Raw genomic sequence first — 15,358 nt, forward strand, 5'->3', positions numbered from 1 at the left:
CTTCCCTGGTGGCGCAGTGGTTGAGAGTCCGCCTGCCGATGCAGGGGACACGAGTTCGTGCCCCGGTCCGGGAAGATCCCACATGCTGCGGAGCAGCTGGGCCCGTGAGTCATGGCCGCTGAGCCTGTGCGTCCGGAACGGGAGAGGCCACAACAGTGAGAGGCCCGCGTACCGCAAAAACAACAACAACAAAAAAAAAGAATTCAGGCTTTGGGTTTAATGGGGCCTTATCATGAAAGAATGTGAGGGAAAAGAGGATTTGAGAGCATGAATCTCAGGGAGATACTTTGGCGGGGAGGGGGCGTCCCCAGAACTGAGGATGGGGCATGGGAGGGCCTCACAGTGAGGGCAGGACTCAGCACCGGGCCTTGGTCCGCAGCAGCAAAGATGCCCAGAGCCCACATGTCATCGAAGCAGCAGGCTGACCACAGAGGGGCAGGGGCCTCAGAGACCATGCCGTGGCCATGTCAGCAGTCACGCGTGTGGACAGGTGCCCTCGGGACCCAATGCCGCTGTGAGAAACCCCAATATGGAGAAAAGATTAAGTGATTACAATACTCGTTTTCTTGTGTTTGGTATATTTTAAAGTATGGAGGTAACCAATATTTTTATTGACATACTACTCCTTTTTGTAAATTAAAAAAATTTTTAACACACAATTATTTATGTTCATTTAAATTTTACACCAAACATAGGTGCACTGGTTTAGAAACCATTTCAGTCACATCTCTTTCCTGTTTGCAAACCCTCTCCAAGTATCTTATTTATTTGAATTCCCATTTCTTGGCATACTTGTGAGGTTGAACACCTTTCCTTTCACATATTAGTAATATTGTACCTCCCCAGAGCCATTTTGGGCCCCAGTTTACTTCTTAAGTCCTTGATGGTGTCATCATGGTGTGGGGTTAAGGGTAGGGGGATGTTAAAGCAGGAGATTGGGACTTCCTTGGTGGTCCAGTGGTTAAGACTCTGCACTCCCAATGCAGGGGGCCCGGGGCCGATCCCCGGTCAGGGAACTAGATCCCACATGCATGCCGCAACTAAGGGTTCACATGCCACAACTAAAAGATCCTGCATGCCACAACAAAGATCCCGCACACAGCAACGAAGATCCTGTGTGCCACAGCTAAGACCTGGTGCAGCCAGATAAAATAAATATAAATAAATATTAGAAATAAATAAAATAAATATTATAATAAAATAATAAATTATAAAATATTATAATAAATATAAATAAATATTATAAAAATAAAATAGAATGAAAAAATAAAGAAACCAAGCAGGAGCAGGGTCTGAAGGGGAGGGGAGCTGGGGAGGGAGGTTCTGTGTTAGCTGTCTATTGCTGTGAAACAAATTACCCCAAAACTTATTAGCTTAAAGCAACAACAGGAATTTATCATCGTGTAGAGTTTCTGTGGGTTAGGAATTCAGGAGTGGCTTACCTGAGTGGTTCTGTTTGGGATATCCAGTGAGGTTGCTGTCAGGTGTCGGGTGAGGCCACAGTCGTCTGAAAGCTTTACTAGGGCTGGGGAGCCACTTCCACGGCTGGCAAATTGTTGCTGGCTCTTGGCTCTTGGTCACATCCTCTTGATGTGGATCTCTTTGGGGCTGCTTGAGTGTCCTTACAGCATGGCGGCTGGACTCCTCCAGAGAGAGAAACCCAAGAGACCAAGGTAGAAACTGCAGTGCCCTTTACAACGGAGCCTTACCTTGTCACACAATGTCACTTCTGTCATATCCTGTCCATCACACAGAGCAGCTTGATTGAATGTGGGAGGGGACTACACAAGGGTATGATACCAGGAGGTGAAGATTATTTCAGGCCATATTGGAAGCTGCCGTATTAGTTTGCTAGAGCTGCTGTAGCAAAGTACCACAGATGGGGTGGCTTAAACCACAGACATTTATTATCTCATAGTTCTAGAGGCTTGAAGTTTGAGATCAAGGTGTCGGCAGGGCTGGTTCCTTCTGAGTACTCTTAGGGGATGATCTGCTCCGAGCCTCTCTCCTTGGCTTGCAGATGACCACTTCTCTCTATGACTTTACGTCCTCCCTCTGTACGTGTATGTGTCCAGAATTCCTCTTCTTGTAAGGACACGAGTCATAATGAATTAGGGCCCACCTAATGATCTCATTTTAATTTAATTACATCTGTAAACATCCTGTCTCCAAATACAATCACATTCTGAGGTTCTGGGGGTTAGGACCTCAACATAGGAATTTTTGTGGAGACACAGTTCAGCCCATAACAGCTCCCAGCCTCCATTCCCAGCCCTACCCCCTAGAGTCAGACAGGTTTTACTCCCTTTCCCTTTTTTCCTCCATTCTCTCAGGACCAGCCCCTTCTCAGGATAATTTACCTTAGCCAAGATCTTTTCGCAAATTAACTCTTTGGGAGAGATTCAAGCCAGAAGGATAGAGGAACCTCAGACCTGACCCCTGGCTGTCTGTCGAGTGTAACAACACCATCCGGGACTTCCTTGGTGGTCCAGTGGTTAAGACTCTGCGCTTCCAATGCAGCAGGTGCATTGGAACCAGGTTCAATCCCTGGTTGGGGAACTAAGTTACCACATGCCACAGAGCATGGCCAAAAAAAAAAAAAAGAAAAAGTGTAACAACATCAGAGTATAGAAGTGGATGGCAACTGTATCTCACATTTCAATAAAATACTCATGTGCTAGGTCTCTTCCTGTTGCCCCTCCAAATCTCATCTCCAATGTTCTCCCCCTGTTCTGTGCCCTGGGAGGCTGTCTGATGTTATCTGCTGTGGCCTGAATATTTGTGTCCCCCACAAATTCATATGTTGAAGCCTTAATCTTCAATGTGTTGGTATTTGGAGCTGGGGCCTTTGGGAGGGATTAGGTTGTAACAGTGGGGCCTTCGTAAATGGGATTGGTGCCCTTATAAGAGACATGAAAGAGATGTCTTCTCTCTGCCAACGTTTTATTTTTATAAAGGCAAACGTGCAAGTTGACCAGCCACCAAAATAAATTGCTAATTTATTGCTAATTACTAATTCATTTAACAAACATTTATTGATCTGCGAACCAGGAAGTGGGTTCTCATCAGGAACTGAATCAGCACGTCTTGGGCTTCTCAGCCTTCAGAACTGGGAGGAAGAAATTTCTGTTGTTTAAGCCACCCAGGTGGGGGTATTTTTGTTACGGCAGCCCACACTGACCAACACAGTATCTGTGAGCTCCCCTGCCCTATGCCTTCCTGTTGGCTTGGGTCAGTGGGATCACAGACCAGAAATCGGAAGAGGAAGGAGAGTGAAGCTGGGACATTTATTGTCCCAGATCCATCCCGGCTGATCTAGAGGTGGTAACAGCTCCCCACAGTTGCTAGCCCCTGGGAGCTGTATTGTCTCTCATTGTTTTCCCTACACCCTACCCACATCTTGGTAAATTATCCTCTTTAACTCCTCTCATGTCACCTCTTATGAGTGTTCCATCTCCTGCTGGGAGTCTGAGTGAGTCCAGGATTTTGGTACTACACACAGAAATTCCCACGTTGAATCTGAAGTGTCCACATTGCTCTGACGTTGAAACCACTAGCTGAATTTCTGGCCAGCTTAGTGGAATGAGGACTTGTTCTCAGTCAAAATCAAATTGACTCACAGAAAATAATGAAGAGAGGTGACATTTCTCACAGACCTGACTTGGAGGAAGAAGATGAAATCTGTGAAGCTGTCACAGCACCCACGGTGGGAAGCTGGGCGCTAGTTTCTTGCACATCTTTTCGTGCACATCCTGGGGACCTTTAGGTGCTGGGGGAAGATTCAGAAGACCCGTGCTCACAGCCACCCTCTCTTGTTACCTCCCAGGAGGTCTGCACCCAGAAAGGGCCCTGCCGGTGGGCAGAACAGGCGCCAGTTGCCTCCAGGAGCTGAATGGAGTAGCTCAATATACCCTATTGAGCTCTGTTTAATCTAGAAGCTTGGGTGACCCAGCTCTGTTCCCTGTGTTTGAAGAGCCTTGGTGGACAAGGAAGTTTATACCTTTTATTTTATCAGGGCCAAAGCAGGAACTGGCCAGCCGCCAACAATAAATTATACTAACTCATTCAAGAAATATTTACTAAGCTCCTTCCTGGATTTGCAAGCCCAAACCAGAAGGTAGCAAGCCCTTCGACACCTTCCCCTTGTTCCTCACCAGAGGGGATACAAGGACGCCCAGAAGGACAGGGACTACTTAGGGTCTCTGAAGACAGAGCTCTCATGGCCCAGCGCTCCAGAGAGCATCAGCACATCGAGTGCGTTTGTTATGAGTTGAATTGTGAATTGTGTCCCCCTAAAAGAGATGTTGAAATCCTAATTCCCAGTACCTCAGGATGTGACATCTGGGAAAAGGGTCTTTACAGATGTAATTAGTTAAGATGAGGTCGCACTGGAATAGGGTGGGCCCTACTCCAGCACGACAGGTGGCACACAGAACGCCCATGATGACTGAGGCAGAGATTGGCGTCGGGCCTCCAGGAAGGTGAGAGAATAATCTCCTATTGTTTGAAGCCACCCAGTTTGCGGTACGCGGTTATAGCAGCCCCACAAAACGAATACAGCGTTTAATGTGTATTTACTCAACGGACTGAACAATCTCCGGGTCAGTGCTTCTGGCTTAGCACGCAAACACGTTACAGCCAGCGTGGGCACAGATGCCTTGGCCCAGGATCTGTGTTCCTGGAACCCAGGGGCCATTAAGAGGACAGTGGGGCTGAGTCAAGCAGGGTGGGGCCTGGTTGAACCTGGGAAGCTGGCAGAAGCTACACAGATTTGGCACAGGAGTGACCTTACAGCGACATCCTTGCTTTGAATTTATAAGTCCCTGAAACGCTCAGAGCCCATTAAGATCGCATGAGCGTAATCTTTCCAGAAGAGACTCAGGCTTGTCCAACTATACGCCTGGACTGAACCAACCCAGATGGGGCTGGGTCCCTTGGGTCGCCTCCATGTGTTTATTTCAGCCCAGCCAGAAATAGACGCCTGGATGGGACAACCCTCTTGGGCCGGGGAGGCTGGGTTTGCTAAATTAGGTTCCTTTCGCAGCTCAGCTAGAGCACAGGAGATCCACAGTTTTATTGCTCACAGGCTCCAGATAAGGCCCCTTCCTCATGGCCACTGAAAGAAAAGCCTCCGCATTCCCTCTTAAGTGCCGCAGCCCTTGGCAACCACCAGTCTGCTTTCTGTCTCTATGGACTTGCCTTTTCTGGACATTTCCTACACTATGTGGTTCTCTGGCCAGGCGTTGTTTTAACCCTCAGAGAGGTGAAGTCACTTGCCCAGGATCACACAGCTACTGAGTGTGGGAAGCTGACATCAGCAGCCCGTGGCCAGAGGGTGTGTGCACTTACCCACAGAGTCATGTGTCCTCTGAGTCAGCGCGTGAAGTCCATTCCATCCAGGGCTGAGTGAATGGAGTCCTTCCTTGCAGTGATCGCTTAACTGGGTGATGAACATGTTCTAAAATGAAAGTAGGGATGGGTGCAGAGCTCTGAATCCATTTCGATTTGGAAGTCACTGATCTCCAAGCCATTCAAAACCATTGAGCTGTGTACTTTATTTATTTTTCTTCCAGTTTTATTGGGATATAATTGACCTACAGCCCTGTATAAATTGTAGATGTACACCAGAGTGATTGGATTTACATATATCATGAAGTGATTGTCACGATAAGCTTAGTGAACATCCAGCATCTCATAGAGATACAAAATGAAAGAAATAGAAACAAAAATTTCTTTTTCCTATGATGAGAACTCTTAGGATTTACTCTCTTTGAACTGTATACTTTAAATGGGTGAATTCTATAGGATGCGAATTATAGCTCAGTAAAGCTGTTTTTTAAAAAACCTAGCTCCTGGCACACATACACATGTAGTGAGTATGAGCCATCATCACACACAAAGCAAAAGGTGCTGGGAATTCCCTGGCGGTCCAGTGGTTAGCACTCTGAGCTTCCACTGCAGGGGACACGGGTTCAATCCCTGGTCAGGGAACTAAGATCCTGCGTGCCACGTGGTGTGTCCAAAAAAAAAAAAAAAAAACCCAAAGCAAAGGGTGCTGTTATGTGTGGGCTCTGGGGCACAGACCAGTGGATTTTCACTTTTACATGAGGGTGTGTTGGTCGTGGTTCAAAGAAAAAACACAGCTTGAAGACTCTCCAGGAAATTATAATTTAGGCTGGGTATTATGTGATATTCAGAGATTACTGTTAATATTTAGATCTAGTAACAGCATGGGGTTTGTTATATATTTTTAAATATTCTCACCGGTCGGAGGAGCACCATGAAATGTTTACAGATTGAATGAGGAAGCCTGGTGAGGTATAGATGCCCAAGACTGGTAGAGCGTTGAAAACAACGGGTATGTGGGCCTTTATTGTACTAGTCTGTCTACTTTTCTGCATGTTGTTAAATTTAAATTCCATAATACAGTTTTTAAAAATTTACCAAGGCTCCCTTTTTTGTGCCAGGGGACCAGCTTAAGAGAGGCCCGGCCTCAGTCCCCACCCCATAGGGCTCTCAGTCTGATGGCAGAGGCCACAGGTAACCTTGGGGATAGAGGCTGGAAGGATGTTGGAAGTGGTCCTTTAGTTTACGCTGAGTATCTCCTGCCCAGTGCAGAGCCCGCGGATGGCGGGGCGTCCAGGGAGCTTCCAGCGTTTCACCCTCAGCTCTGGATACCCATCACCTTCCCTGTGGTCACAAGGGAGCATCCTGTCCACATACCAATATGCAGCCTTGGGCTCCACGTGCAACCTCCAACTCCACGGTCAATAAGCAAAACATGTCCTGGGCTCAGCTACCTATAAACAAGTTTTACAGCTACGTGCGTGTCTGGCAAAATGTTCAAAAGTCATGGGGCTGCGGGACAATCCTCCATCAAGAAACGTCTGGCATCCCAGGCCCTGGTTATGTAATGAGATAGTAGTATCTACAGGCAGACCTCGTTTTATTGTGCTTTGCTTTCTTGCGCTTCAGCAGATACTGCGATTTTTGCACGTGTGGCAACTCTGCATCCGGCAAGTCCATCAGCGCCATTTTTCCAATCGCATTTGCTCGCTTCATGTCTCTGTGTCGCATTTTGGTAGTTCGCGCCACATTTCAAACTTTTTCATTATTATGATGTTTGTTATGGTGATCTGTGATCGCTGATCTTTGATGTTATTATTACAAAAAGATTATGACTCGCTGAAGGCTCAGATGATGGTTAACATCGTTTAGCACTAACGTTTTTTCTTTTTTAATATTTATTTATTTATTTATTTTGACTGCGCCAGGTCTCAGTTGCGGCACGCGGGATCTTCTCTGCGGCACGTGGGACCTTTTTTAGCTGCAGCGTATGGATTTCTTAGTTGCAGCATGTGGACTCTTAGTTGCGGCATGCAGGCGGGATCTAGTTCCCTGACCACAGATCAAACCTGGGCCCCCTGCATTAGCAGCATGGAGTCTTGCCCACTGGACCACCAGGGAAGCCCCAGCACTAAAGTATTTTTAATTGAGCTATGTACATTTTTTAAGACGTAATGCTATTGCACACTTAATAAATAGACTACAGTATAGTGTAAACACGATTTTACATGTACTTGGAAACCAAAAAACTTGTGTGGCTCGACTTATTGCAATATTTGCTTTACTTCAGTGGTCTCGAACCAAGCCCTCCATATTCCAAGGGGTGTCTGTATACATGTGTACAGCCGCCACCTAAACACACACTATAGATACGTACATAGAGGCTGGTGGGTAGTTACTGGCTTCCCTTACATTTCGTGGACATCAGTCCAGGACACGAAGTTCTGAAAATCCTTTCCTTCCTCCCTCCCTCCCTCCCTCCCTTCCTTCAACACATGTGTATAGGGCACCTACTATCTACCAAGAAATGTCCTTGGCAGTGAGGACACAGTAGGGGGCAAAACAGACATGCTCCCACCTCTCAGGGAACTGCCACCTTAATGCTGTGTAACAAACCACCCTGAAACAGAATGGCTTCAACTGCAGAATGTATTGTTTCTAAGTTATAGGGATTGACTGGGTGGTCCTTCTCTCCATGAGAGGTCATCTGAGGTCTCTCATGCAGCTGCCTTCAATGGGGAGCTTGGTTGGGACACTTGGGTCCCCTCCCTGTGGCCTCTCTCCTGAAGGATAGGTGGGCTTCCTCACAGCATGGCAGCTGCATTTCAAGAGAACACGGATCAGTGTTTGAGGAAGTGCAGAAGGTGTCTGTGCACGACCCTCTTTAGGGTCAGTACCATTGCAGAGGGGGTTAGACTCACAGTCACTGCTTACTAGTAATGGTCCACCCGCTGGTACCTCTCCCATGGGGCCTCACTGCTTATCCACAGCAATCTTCTGAAGCAGGTGCCAGGCTATTTTGCAGGCCAGGGAAAGTTCCTCTCTCACCCAGAGTCCCCGAGCTTACATGTGGCACAGTCAGGATTCCAACCTGGGCCCGTGACACCCAGTGTGCCCCTCTTCTGTACTGCTTCCCACTTCTGTGCAGCTAGCCCCACGCAGGTGACGGCCACTTTCAGGTTTGTTAAGTAGGGGTTGGGCTGAAGGATGGCAAGGAGCCAGGGTCCCCGAACATCACGTCCTGGGTTCCAATCCCCCTCTGCCCACCTCAGCTGTGGGCTCCCAGGAAGGGCATGAATTCTCTACCTCGGTTTCTCCATCTCTAAGGGCAAGAGGTTCACAAGAGTACTTGCTGTGTAGGCATTGGGCACCCCTGTATTTATTCAACACAAACTTTGTTTTTTGAGTTTTATTTTATTTTATTTTTTCACATCTTTATTGGAGTATAATTGCTTTACAATGTTGTGTTAGTTTCTACTGTATAACAAAGTGAATCAGCTATACATAAACATATATCCCCAGCAATAGGGCTCCTGCGTTCAGGGGCCTACAGCCACTGTAGATATTATGATTCCATTATTATTGTTTCATTATCATTCAAGGTGCAGTATGAATATAAAACAGAGGGTTATGGAGGTTCTTCGTGGCTCAAGAAGTCAGACTAAGCATTTTTTTTTTAATTTTATTTATTTTTGGCTGTGTTCAGTCTTCTTTGCTGTGCACAGGCTTTCTCTAGTTGTAGCGCGAGCAGGGGCTACTCTTCGTTGTGGTGCGCGATGAGAACATCGCAGTGGCTTCTCTTGCTGTGGAGCATGGGCTCTAGCGTGCGGGCTTCAGTAGTTGCAACACGCGGGCTCAGTAGTCGTGGTGCTCGGACTTAGTTGCTCCGCGGCATGTGGGATCTTCCTGGAGCAGGGCTTGAACCCACGTCCCCTGCATTGGCAGGCGGATTCTTAACCACTGCGCCACCAGGGAAGTCCCTTTCTTTGGCTTTTATTTGGCTTATTGTCTATCTCCCCAGTAGAATGTAAACTACATGAGAGCAGATTCCTGTCTGTTTTGTTCACTGCTGTGTCTTCAACACCTAGAACAGCACCTGGCACTTAGTAGACACTCAACAAATACTTGTTGAATGAATGACTATCACCAGACAACTACATCCTTTCTTGAGCTCATGAGGAACTTTACAGAGCTCTATTCAGAGGACCCACCTGACCTACAGTTCTCCATAATCAAGTTTCTTAGGGCAAAGGAATCGATGGAGTCAAGATAATAAGATCATCCCGGTTGGACCTGTCTCTGGTGAGTTCCCATGAAAGACTAAGGAAAGCCAGCTCCGGCAGCCAACACACTACACACATGTACTACCATGAAACAGCCAAAATTTTGAGGTGTGTAAATCAGACAGAATTCAGCTTCCAAAAGGCAGCTCAGGGTGACATTGAGAGCTGAACAAACGGACTGATTGAAAGTCAAATGTAATAAAACTATAGAACATGTAGTAGACGGAAAAATGCCCCTCACCCTCCTGCCCAGACGTCCACATCCAAATCCCTGGAACTTGTGAATATGTCACTTGAAGTGGCAAAAAGGACTGTATCTGTGTGTTTATGAACTGTGTCACAATGAGTCGTGGTCCTAAAAACTGAAAAGAACACAGGCCTAGAAAAGTCACATTGTTGAGGTGTGTGGGCTTTTTTTTTAAAATAAATTTATTTATTTTATTTATTTTTGGCTGCATTGGGTCTTCGTTGCTGCACGCGGGCTTTCTCTAGGTGCAGAGAGCGGGGGCTTCTCTTGTTGTGGAGCATGGGCTCTAGGCACATGGGCTTCAGTAGTTGCGGCACGCAGGCTCAGTAGTTGTGGCTCGTGGGCTCTAGAGTGCAGGCTCAGTAGTTTTAGTGCACGGACTTAGTTGCTCTGCGGCATGTGGGATCTTCCCAGACCTGGGCTCGAACCCGTGTCCCCTGCATTGGCAGGCAGATTCTCAACCACTGCACCACCAGGGAAGCCCCAAGAAGTCAGACCTTGATACCCAAATTACAAAGGCACTGGCCAGGCAAGGGCAAGAGAGGATTTGGGTATAAGTGACTTGGATTGAAACCTGCCTCTGTGTCACCTTCTCTGTGTGACCTTGGGCTTTCTCCTTGGCATTCTGAGCTGGGGTGTCTGAAAAGAGCAACGCAGAAGTCGAAGCAAGACACCTGGCTGCTGAGGCTTGGGGAAGTGTGCGAGGAACTTACATCGAGGCCAGGCTGGGCAGAGGAGGGTTAGGGCCAGTAAGATTGACGCCGAAAACTCAGCTTCTGTGCACGCAATCGAATCAAATCTCAGAGACAGAGTTTTGGGTGAAGTATTAGAAAAGAATAGCTTTATTGCTTTGCCAGGCAAAGGGGGACACAGTGGGCTTGCGCATCTCAAAACGGTGTGTCCCAACCCGGGGGATTCGGGTGAGCAGTTTTCTAGCAATGGTTCAAGGGCAGCGTTGTTGAGAAGGATTAGGGTGTGTGAAGGGCCTGCACTCCTTTGATCTGGTCTCAGGTGGTCTCCTGATGAGATTTTCTGGTTCTTTTAATCTGGCCTCAGGTGGTCTTCTCTGGAATGAAGAATGCTAACATCTTCCATTTTGGGTGGGTTTTAGTTCTGTAAACAGCTCAAAGGTATTGTTATGTGTATCCCTTGAGGGGGAACCAGGACACTGCCCCAAGGCTGCACTATTGTTTCTAGACTATTCCTCCCTTGTCTCTGCATCCCCTCCCTTCCCTGATTAGCATCTGTTTGAACCTGCCCTTTGGAACGGCAGGGAAGGGAACACAGAAAGGCTTTTGTGCCCAGGAGCCCCACAGGGTCCTGCTTGGTTTCAACATCACAACTGATAATGGCAATAATCAATTTGCCACTTTAAAGTATATGATACAGTGATTTTTAGCACACTCATAGTCTTGTACAAGCATCAGTACTATCAAATTCCAGAACATTCCCATTCCCTCAAAAAGAAACCGGTGGGCGCAGTGGTTGAGAGTCCGCCTCCCGAAGCAGGAGACGCGGGTTCGTGCCCCGGTCCGGGAAGATTCCACATGCCGCGGAGCGGCTGCGCCCGTGAGCCATGGCCGCTGAGCCTGCGCCCGTGAGCCATGGCCGCTGAGCCTGCGCGTCCGGAGCCGCAGTCATTCCCTATTCCCTGCCTTCCCCAGCCCCTGACAACCACTGACCTACTTTCTATCCCTCTTGGTTTGCCCATTCTGGACATTTCATATAGATATTCATACACTATGAAGCCATTGGTCATGGTGGGAGTTGTTACACTGCGGAAATTGACAGTTGCTACCAAGAAGGGTTTTCTTCTGCAGAGAACTGGTGCTGCTAAGACAGGAGAGCAGAAGGGTTAAAGACAACAGTTCTCAAATGAGGAGTACTGTCCCCCAGGGGGAATTTTGGGAATCCATGGGGACATTTTTTAGCTGTTACAATGGTTTTCCGACACTAGCACAGCACTTAGTGACTGAGGGCCAGGACTACTGAAAGTTACAAGGGGAAGAATCAACCTGCATCCCCGTGGCTTTTGAACAACTGTTAGACATTCGTACAGCTGAAAAATCTGTTTATACGTTTCTGAGCCCTGAATCCGCTTTGCATGTATTATAGGTAATTCCACCCACCCCTGCTTCTTTTTTCCACGTCACTGAATCGTTGGGGAAACCGGGTCATTTGTCTTGTAGACTGTGTCCCACTTTCTGGACTTGGTCAATTCCATCCTTGTGGTGTTGATTCACGGCAACTTTATCCTCCTTCCTCCTATTTTCTGAAAACTGGCAATTACAGTGAGAGGCTTGATAGGATTCAGGTGTTTTTTTTTTGTTTTTTTTTTTGGCAAGGGAAGGCTGAGGGGGGCATTTGTAGATGGTGCAGGGACCTCCTGTCACTTCACGGGGTAGAGGTGCTGCTTGTTCCTCTTTCAGTGTTAGGACTGCTGGGGGCTCTGCTGATGCCTGCCTCACCCCTCCCCAGTAAAATTCTTCATCAGTCTTGCGCCTGAGTGTGGCAGAAGCATTGCCTGGACCCATGATACACCATTAATGTTATCGAGTGAATCGGGTCCCGCTGCTCGCCACTTACAAAATCAATACAAACGTTGACAGCAAAGGAAAGGTGCCTTTAATCAGAGTGCTGGCAATCTGGGGAGATGGTGGACTCAGTGTCCCCCCAAAAACCACTTCTGAAGATTCTGCCATGAAACTTGTAAGGGAAAGAGGGAAGTAGTCCCAGTTAATCATTGAGATGGGGGTCAGAGTCATCACCATCATCCAGCTGTGTGCAGGCTTGTGGACTCTCGTAATCTTCCTCTAGATGTTATCTTGTTCACACAGTTTGGTCACACAGTTTGTTCAGGAGATTACTGAAGGGGAAGCTAGGGGAGAGATCTGGTCATCTGTTAATTCTTCATTTCTACTTCTTTGATCCACGGAAAGAACCAACAAGTTAGGCAGAGTATTATGCGATTAAAAGACGTGAAAGGTGTACTTGGGCTGGAGAGGAGTTGAGCATGAGGATGCCTGAGTTTAAAAATTAATTATAATATAGCTTTGCTAAAGTAACAGGGAAGGGCTTCGCTGGTGGCGCAGTGGTTAAGAATCCGCCTGCCAATGCAGGGGTCACGGGTTCGAGCCCTGGCCCGGGAAGATCCCACATGCCGCGGGGCTACTAAGCCCGTGTGCCACAACTACTGAGCCTGTGCTCTAGAACCCGCGAGCCACAACTACTGAAGCCCGTGCGCCACAATTAGGGAAGCCCGCGCGCCTAGAGCTGGTGCTCTGCAACAAGGGAAGCCACCACAATGAGAAGCCTTCGCACCGCAACGAAGAGTAGCCCCATGCTCGCTGCAACTAGAGAAAGCCTGCGCACAGCAACGAAGACCCAACACCACCAAAAATAAATAAATAAAATAGATAAATTAAAATAAATAAGTAAAGTGAGAGGGAAAGGGGCTGAGGGTAGTTTCCTGCAAAATGCTTGCTCACACCTGGACCCATAACATACCATTAAGAGATGCAAAACGGTCATTTCCTAAGGGAATCTTTGTTGAAATAAGGGAAACTGAGAAGCGTTGCTACTTGCCAAGTGTTTTCCAAGATTCCGTCCTGCCTGGTTTCATATTCCAGCTTCTCCAACTCTCTAGCCATGTGGCCTTGGGCAAGTTACTTCGCCTCTCTGTGTCTCGGTTTTCCTCTCTGTACCATGAGAGGGTGCCCCTCTCAAGGAATTGTGAAGATGGGATGAGTTTGGTTGGCCAGGTAAGTGCTAACAGTTGTTGGCCAAGCTAAATAAATGTAGGACGCTGAGACGACTGAGCCGGGAAGAGCCGGGCCCAGCAGAACTCTGTTTCCCCTCCTCCAGGCAGCCTTCTGGGCCAGCGTCCTGGCAGCGCCCAGGGAAGAGGGAGGGGCTCCGGGCTCACCTGGCTCCAGCTCCCGCCTCCCTCGGGCTCCGGGTAGATCCTGGGCGGGTTTCGGCCACAGGTGCTGGGAGGTTCGGGAGATTCTGATTGAGAAGTCAACACGAGGGAACAGAATGCACTGAGCTGCTCGCGGAGCCACTTTGTCGTCCAGCCAGAACCAGGTGAGAGATGGCGACTGGGAGTTCTCCCTGCACCTGCAGCACACTTGTGTTTACACACACACACACACACGCACGCACGCGCGCGTGCACACACACACACACACACACACACACACACACCACAGAGAGCTGAGAAGAGACTTGATCCCAGGGATTCAGCGGCAAGTGGAGACTCAGTTCGCCGGGGCGTCTCCGGAAGCAGAGGGTCCATCCCTCCCAGCCCAGGCGCCCACCGCCTCTGCCCCCCAGCACACCGGCCACCTGACCTCTCCGTCAGCCCCCAAGCCAGCCGCCCTCCTCGGCTCCCATCACCTTCCTTCCTGGCAAATCTATTACTTGACCTCACCTCCATCCCCTCTGTCACCACCCCTCTCCCCTGCCCCACCGAAGGCCACCAGCTCCCTCCCTCCCTCCCGTCACCCGGTTCCCCGGAACCGAGGCAAACTGAGAACGAAAGGCCAGGATGGGGCCCGCAGTAACTGGAATGTGCTGGTCCCACACGGTAGGCTGCTCGCCGACCCCCGAGAGACGGACGGCAGGACCCTGGTCAGAGAGTCCGGGCTGCAGGCTCCAGCCCCAGGCAAGACCCCGCCGGGGAGGTGAGCGGATCCCTGACTCCCTGGATTCTATCCTAAGTCACCGTTTCCATTCTAGGCCGAGCAGAACGCTGGGGATTTCAAAGTGGTAGCCTCACGTTGTTGTCTTAAGCTCTTCCTCAGCGTTGTGATTATAGGGTGAATTTCGGTGACAGGGATGGACAGGGCAAAGCTGCCCGTGCCCGGCGGCGTGGGTGTGGAGGGGATCCTGCAGCTGGGCAGGGACTGAGCTCAAGGAATCGGACACGCAAATTACAGGGTGTGATGGGACTGGGTTTCAGGTTGGGGAGAGTCGGGGTTTTGAGCAGAGGAGCCGGTAGGGTGAGCTCTCACATGGGGACAGATGGCAGGGGGAGGGGAGGCACGGAGGCTCCGGCCAGACTCCAAGAGGGGAGGGGATGAGGCCAGGCCTGGGACAGAGGGAAGTGGACGAGAATGAGAAAGTCTAAAAGAAGCTATCAGCAGATTTGGGTGGCCCCACTTTTCTCAGGGAATTGGAGGCAGAATCCCCCTGCCAAGTTAGGGCAACCCCTCACGGGATGACTCCCAGGGCACCGGGGCGGGGGGGGGGGGGGGTGGGGGGGTGGGGAGCGAGGGACCTTGACTCCTCCTCTCACCCCTCCCTGAAGGGTGTGATGCAGCTGGAAGGACTGAGGGCAGGTAAGGAGATGGACTTCCTGACCTCAGAGGACTGAAGGGAAAGGCAGACTCCTCCCCTTTGTCAGAAGCTGTGCAGCCTTAAATTCTGACTGCAGCTGTCGGCTTTCCCCAAGAGCTCACCTCCAATGACCCCGACGATG

At 49.1% G+C, this 15,358-nt stretch overlaps 1 protein-coding gene across 12 annotated transcripts in view; it reads right to left on the bottom strand.

The window, feature by feature from the left end:
• Positions 1–204: 204 nt before the first annotated feature.
• Positions 205–15,358, bottom strand: part of MAMSTR (MEF2 activating motif and SAP domain containing transcriptional regulator) — a 49,769-nt gene continuing 34,615 nt past the window's right edge. For 9 of the 12 annotated variants that reach the window (XM_079906874.1, XM_079906882.1, XM_079906876.1 and 6 more), the window contains 2 exons: positions 5,350–5,458; positions 704–1,644 (listed from right to left, as the gene is read on the bottom strand). In XM_079906874.1, coding sequence (XP_079763000.1) covers positions 1,520–1,644; positions 5,350–5,458 — 234 coding nt within the window. In that variant the 3' untranslated portion in view covers positions 704–1,519. Of the gene's footprint in view, positions 513–703; positions 1,645–5,349; positions 5,459–15,358 lie in introns of those variants that run through there. The other 3 variants (XR_013825236.1, XR_013825237.1, XM_079906878.1) reach the window with 3 other exon arrangements.

The sequence above is a fragment of the Stenella coeruleoalba genome (genome assembly GCF_951394435.1).
Source record: "Stenella coeruleoalba genome assembly, chromosome: 20".
NCBI classification, from domain to species: Eukaryota; Metazoa; Chordata; class Mammalia; order Artiodactyla; family Delphinidae; genus Stenella; species Stenella coeruleoalba.